This window comes from Sander lucioperca, chromosome 6, assembly GCF_008315115.2.
Source record: "Sander lucioperca isolate FBNREF2018 chromosome 6, SLUC_FBN_1.2, whole genome shotgun sequence".
In the NCBI taxonomy this organism is placed as follows: Eukaryota; Metazoa; Chordata; class Actinopteri; order Perciformes; family Percidae; genus Sander; species Sander lucioperca.
In genome coordinates this window covers 31,834,131-31,839,570 of record NC_050178.1, presented here as the reverse complement: position 1 = coordinate 31,839,570, position 5,440 = coordinate 31,834,131, and the positions used below count along the sequence as shown (strand labels likewise).

Genomic DNA, 5,440 nt, shown 5'->3' with positions numbered 1-5,440 from the left:
TATACTTTTTACAACCTGTTTACATCTGTGTACAGTATATTACTTCTCATTACGCATATACATTCACTACAATCCTGTTTACATTCAGTTTATAGATTTTTCAAATAATGTACCCCTGTCTACCACACATTTCTATTTTATTTTATAACATATATATATATATATATATTTTTTTTTTTATTTTTTTTTTTTTATTCCCATATTTTTCCAGGGGGTACGTGTAAAGATTGGAGAGTAGCACAACTAATTATTATGATTTGAATAAAAGAATATATCCACAAATTAACACTAGGTCAACTGTAACACCTGTAACTGGAACCTGTTCCAGTTATGTAAGATCGTGTGAAAACTTGTTAGCAAGCGAGCACAAAAGTTTAAACAGGTAGCCAAAACTAATGACTTTCAAATGATTAGCTAAAAGTAACGTTAATGGATAAAACATTGTAGCCTAGGCTAGTATACAATTGCTGACCAAACCAAACTTACCTTTAACAGTTCAATTGTAAAAAAAACCCAAACAAAAACACTTAATTACCCTAATGTGTGTTTGACATTCGGAACATACATTGGGAATCAATGACAGGGTACGTGAGTTCATCCCACAGGGCTGTGGGAGTATCTCAGACCAAAAAGGTTGGGAACTACTGCTTTAGATGGTGTGACAACAATACAAACTGATCATCTACATGACTGTGTATCTTATACTTGATACCAGACACATCAGGGTTATTTGTGATAATGTTGAAACTATGCTGTGAGAAAAGCTTGCCAATATGTCTGTAAAATGATTTTTTCAAGCAGAAGAGGGGAAATTCCTGACCCCCTTGCACCCACAGCCTGGCACCTAAGCTGGTTTTCTCATATTTGAAACTACACATATAAAAAGAAGTGGGCACACATGAACATTTGAACTCTCATATACCCAACCTTTGCCGTAACACTCATGTGAATACCTTTGATTTCTCAGAAGTTACATTTATCAGTGCCTCATGCCTGAGTGACTCTGCTTTTGTTGTCAGACAGTAAAAAAGTTCTATAAAGAGACCAGAAAAAAGTTTGTTCACATGAAAATGTTTTGCATGTATCTTCCTCTCAGGAGACATCACAGATGTCAGATATGAGCTGCCTGTTCACATTTGTCTTGCTACGCTGGGAGCTTTTCTAAAATGTGTTTTTAGATAAACCTTATCTAGCCAGTGGTTTTGAAGCACTGTCTGATTACATTTCTTCCTACCTTCTTCCACTCTATTAGCTGTTGTTACCATGTTGCAGTCAAGTGCATTGGCTGATTTCTGGTTGCTAGTTTAGTGTTTTCTTGTATAAATAAGAGGGACTTGTTTCTCACAGTTCTTTTTGTGTTCTTGTTTTCTTCTGCGAAACTCACACATGAGAGAGGGAAAACATAAATGACCTCATGTTTCACAACTCTCTTGGGGTTTTAGTCTACATGCTGTGTTTTTAATTTATTTTAGTCTGCACTCGAACAACATCAGTCAAACCACACATATGACTTAACAGTCATGAAACAGAGTGAAACAGTTTCTGGAAACACTGGACATTATTAAAATAGATACAAATACGACCTTACAGCTAGTTGTCTTCACAACAGAAAGAAATAGAAAATGATTTAATTGCTTTAAACCTCGGTAATGTCAGTTACAAGCAATTACAACTGCAGTAATGGCATAATTGAATTTAATAAGGCTGCTAAGCTCCTAACATGTTATAATAAAAGTTTTTTTTTCTAAATCTCCATAAATTTAACTAAAATCATCTTTATTCTAACATTATTTCAAGATTCTAATATATTGGATCCTGTAAAACACGACTGTCTTGGCTGCAGGTCTAATGGGAGACTAACTGTATCATTGTGTCTAATCAGCAGGATTTCATATGCTGTGAATGCATTTTTAATGTGAGTGCAACAACTCAGATGTATTTTACTTCAACTGTTTTTGGTATCTGGATTCTAATTATGGAAAAGATTGTTATAAATATTTGAGATGTTATGTCTCTTTTATATTGTAACATAATTAAATCATGACCTTAAACTCTGTTATCCTTAATTAACAATTATTTTTGGCTGATTTATTTCATTTGATTCAATATCTCATCTTCATAATTTATTTATTTTATTATTTCATTTTTACCAGCAAAACAACTAGAAAACATTATGGTGTCCTCAGTTAAAAACTCACTTTAACTTACAAATACACACATTTTTTTTTATTCTTTATCACAACAATTTTCATGCACCAAACATTTTACATTAACAACATTAGATTATTGCCTTCAATATATAAAAATAGTTATAAAAAATTGTATTTACACCTCTAAATTTATTTAATTGAATTCTACTAATGCTGCAAAAAACGATAAGGGTTTTCATACAAGACTACACACTACACACTATAAGCAGTGTAAACAGCATGTTCAATATTTGTAGACAATTTGAATGAAGGAAATGTATGACAAAGGAAAATCACATCATGCCACTAATTGAAAAAAACTCTTTTCTTGCCTTGTATCTGATTTTACTTCATATTTAAACATCCTTTGAGAAAAATATGCACAAAGTCTCTCATTATAAAAATGAACATGACAAGCTATCATATAATAATAATCAAACAATAACTTTTCTACATTCAAAGTTAAAGAAAAGAGTTATGTCTTCTCCAACTCAACCACCTGCAGCTGGGTTCTCCCAACACTTGTTCCATAGCTCTCTGAAGTGCCAACATTGGTGAATGAGGCTGAGGAGTTGTGGCTCTGCAGCAAATTTGGCTGCCCTATGCAGTTCTTGTACAGGAGCTTGGCCCGTCGTCTGAAGTGATGGTCCAGGAAAAAGTAAATGGCTGGATTCACACAGCTGTTGAGGAAGGCCAGGCAGCACGAGACGAGGAGCCCATCTCTTTGCCACGTCTGAGCATCACAACTCAGATCAACGTTTAAGAGATGTGAGCTGATTATAATGATTTTGAAGATGTTGAAAGGGAGCCAGGACACCACGAAGGCCACTATGATGGAGAGGACCATCTTGAAGGAGTGTCTGCGACGGGCTTCAGCTCGAGGATTTGCAGCACAGTGGTGGTTGAGATGCACAATGATGGTGCCATAGCAGAGCACGATGATTAACACTGGGAAGACAAAGGTGAGGAACGCCATGGTGAGGCTCAGGCCAAGAAAAAAACTTGAGTTGTTATCTTCCACGCAGGAGAGTCCATAACTGGACTGCTCCACTCTGCGGTACACCAGGGATGGGATGCCAAGCACCAGCGAGCTCAACCACACAGCAGCACAAGTGGCACGGATGCACCTGCTGCTCCTGAGGTACCTCGAGTCCATCAGCTTCACCACAGCCAGGTAACGATCGACACTCATGCAGGTGAGAAAGAAGATGTTGGAGAAGCGGTTCACAGCTATAATGTAGCTGCTCAGTTTACACAGCAGGTCCCCAATTCTCCCAAAGTCCCAGTAGCCACTCTGGCTTGCAGAGATGGCCCACAGAGGCAGCGTGAGGACAAAGACGAGGTCAGCCAGGGCCAGGTTGACAACAAAAGTGTCCACCAGACGCCCACCTCTCCTACCTTTGCTGCCCACGACTGAGATAACAAAGAGGTTGCCCAGAAAGCCTGTAAAAAATATGAGAAAATATAGTATGGGCAGGAAGATGTTGGAGCCATGCAGGCGTGAGACAGAGCAGTCATCTGTGACATTAACTAATTCATCGTAAGTAAAGTTCTCAGTGTCGTAATCATGTGTATAATCTGTGTAGGTGTCCATCCTAAGAGATCACAGAGACGTTCTGCAGTACATCTGTTGTATGTGGCCGGGTGGTTAGTCTAGCAATGTCAACATGCTGCTACTTGATATTGACTGTGAAACCACAGAAAAAAATAGATCCTATTTCATCTCTCCTCCTCTCACCCCTCAGAGTTGTCTGTGAAAACTTCCTGTCTGTGAAAACCTCCTCTCAGTACCCCTTTCACATGTGAGGGCCAAAAAGACAATTAGTTTGACACACATGTAATGTAACAGTTTGAAGCTTGATGAGCAATAAGAAACTCTGATATTATACAGTACAAAGTGGGCTGTATAATGTCTCATAGGGAGCCAATACAATCTTTTGCACTACTTCCTAAAAGCTTGAAGCTGTTTGATCTGTTCATAAATTCCCTGTTGCAAAAGTCTTAAAATACTATATTTCCCAAGACAAACAGACAGTGTGTGTGCGCATGTGTATACGTCACAGATATTTTCTTTAATTAATTGTCACATCTGCCTTTTAAATGTAGAAAACAAACCTTATCTCGATGTGAATGATCTACCACAGAAAGTCTTGTATCGTAGTGTATTGGATGTGTGTTACCAGTAGGGGGCAGGTAAGATTTACTTGTTTTTTATATGTGGTGACCTCTTGCCTGCCTGCCTGTTGTTCTTTAGCAAATATCACTGATCTTCTGCAAAAGAAAATGTTTGCTTCACTGATAATTTCCTACTCTGCTTCCGGTTCAAGCCATGAAGGAGCAGGCAGAAATTCATGAATATTTCCTCATCACAATCAATCACAGCTTTTGAATAGCTTTGTATACAGTATATTCAACACATACTGCATATGCAGTAAGTATATAGACAGTATGTACTGTAATGTGCAGTCTCTGTTCTTATATCGCCTTACTTTTTGTACCACATGCAGTAGTGTTTGTTAATATTTAAGCTGCAGAATTTGAAAGTGACCTCAATGATTCATTCTTGTTTCAGGCCCTCAAGACTGTAGGTCAATCACTTTGGACTTTATTAAAGTTCATCATGACAACGTTGGACTGAGGAAAGTTTATATTATACATTATTTTATTTCATTTGTAAGGCTCCATGCACAAAATAAACATACATTTTATCATTTGATGTTTTGTACCAGAGTTAGTTTGAAGACAATTTTCATCTGCAGTCCCTTGGTAGCTCACATTGAAAAGTCAAGTCAAGGCAAATGTATTTCTATAGCACATTAAAAACAACATGAGCTAACCAAAGGGCTTAAAACACACACAAAGACAGAACCTCACTAAACAAACAGGATAAGACACTTAATACAAAATTACACATGGACATAATTGCTTTCACTTTAGTAAAGATTTAAAATATGCAAGTCATGTCCATGTCTTTTTCAGCAAGATTTACTTGCCATTGACCCCGATGAGAGCTGATCATGGACAAACAACTATACAGTCTTTATTGAAACAGAATGGATGTGAAATGTTTTGTCCTTGTATTTACTCACATTTAGTAGTCAGTTTCTGGATTTGAACTGGTTTGTTTACACTTCCACTTTATTGCTGACTTTGTTTAGTGACCAGTCTAAGCATTGTTCTCAGCAGTGTATAGATAGCGTGTGATTGTAGCCAATAATAAATTAGTATATCTACCTAATATGGTCTTTCTC

At 37.1% G+C, this 5,440-nt stretch overlaps 1 protein-coding gene across 1 annotated transcript; it reads right to left on the bottom strand.

Annotated features, from left to right (window-relative positions):
• Positions 1-1,338: 1,338 nt before the first annotated feature.
• Positions 1,339-3,884, bottom strand: gpr25 (G protein-coupled receptor 25). The gene has a single exon (XM_031322431.2). It carries the CDS (start codon positions 3,781-3,783, stop codon positions 2,665-2,667), a length of 1,119 nt encoding a protein of 372 aa, XP_031178291.1. The 5' UTR covers positions 3,784-3,884; the 3' UTR covers positions 1,339-2,664.
• Between the last annotated feature and the right edge of the window lie 1,556 nt (positions 3,885-5,440).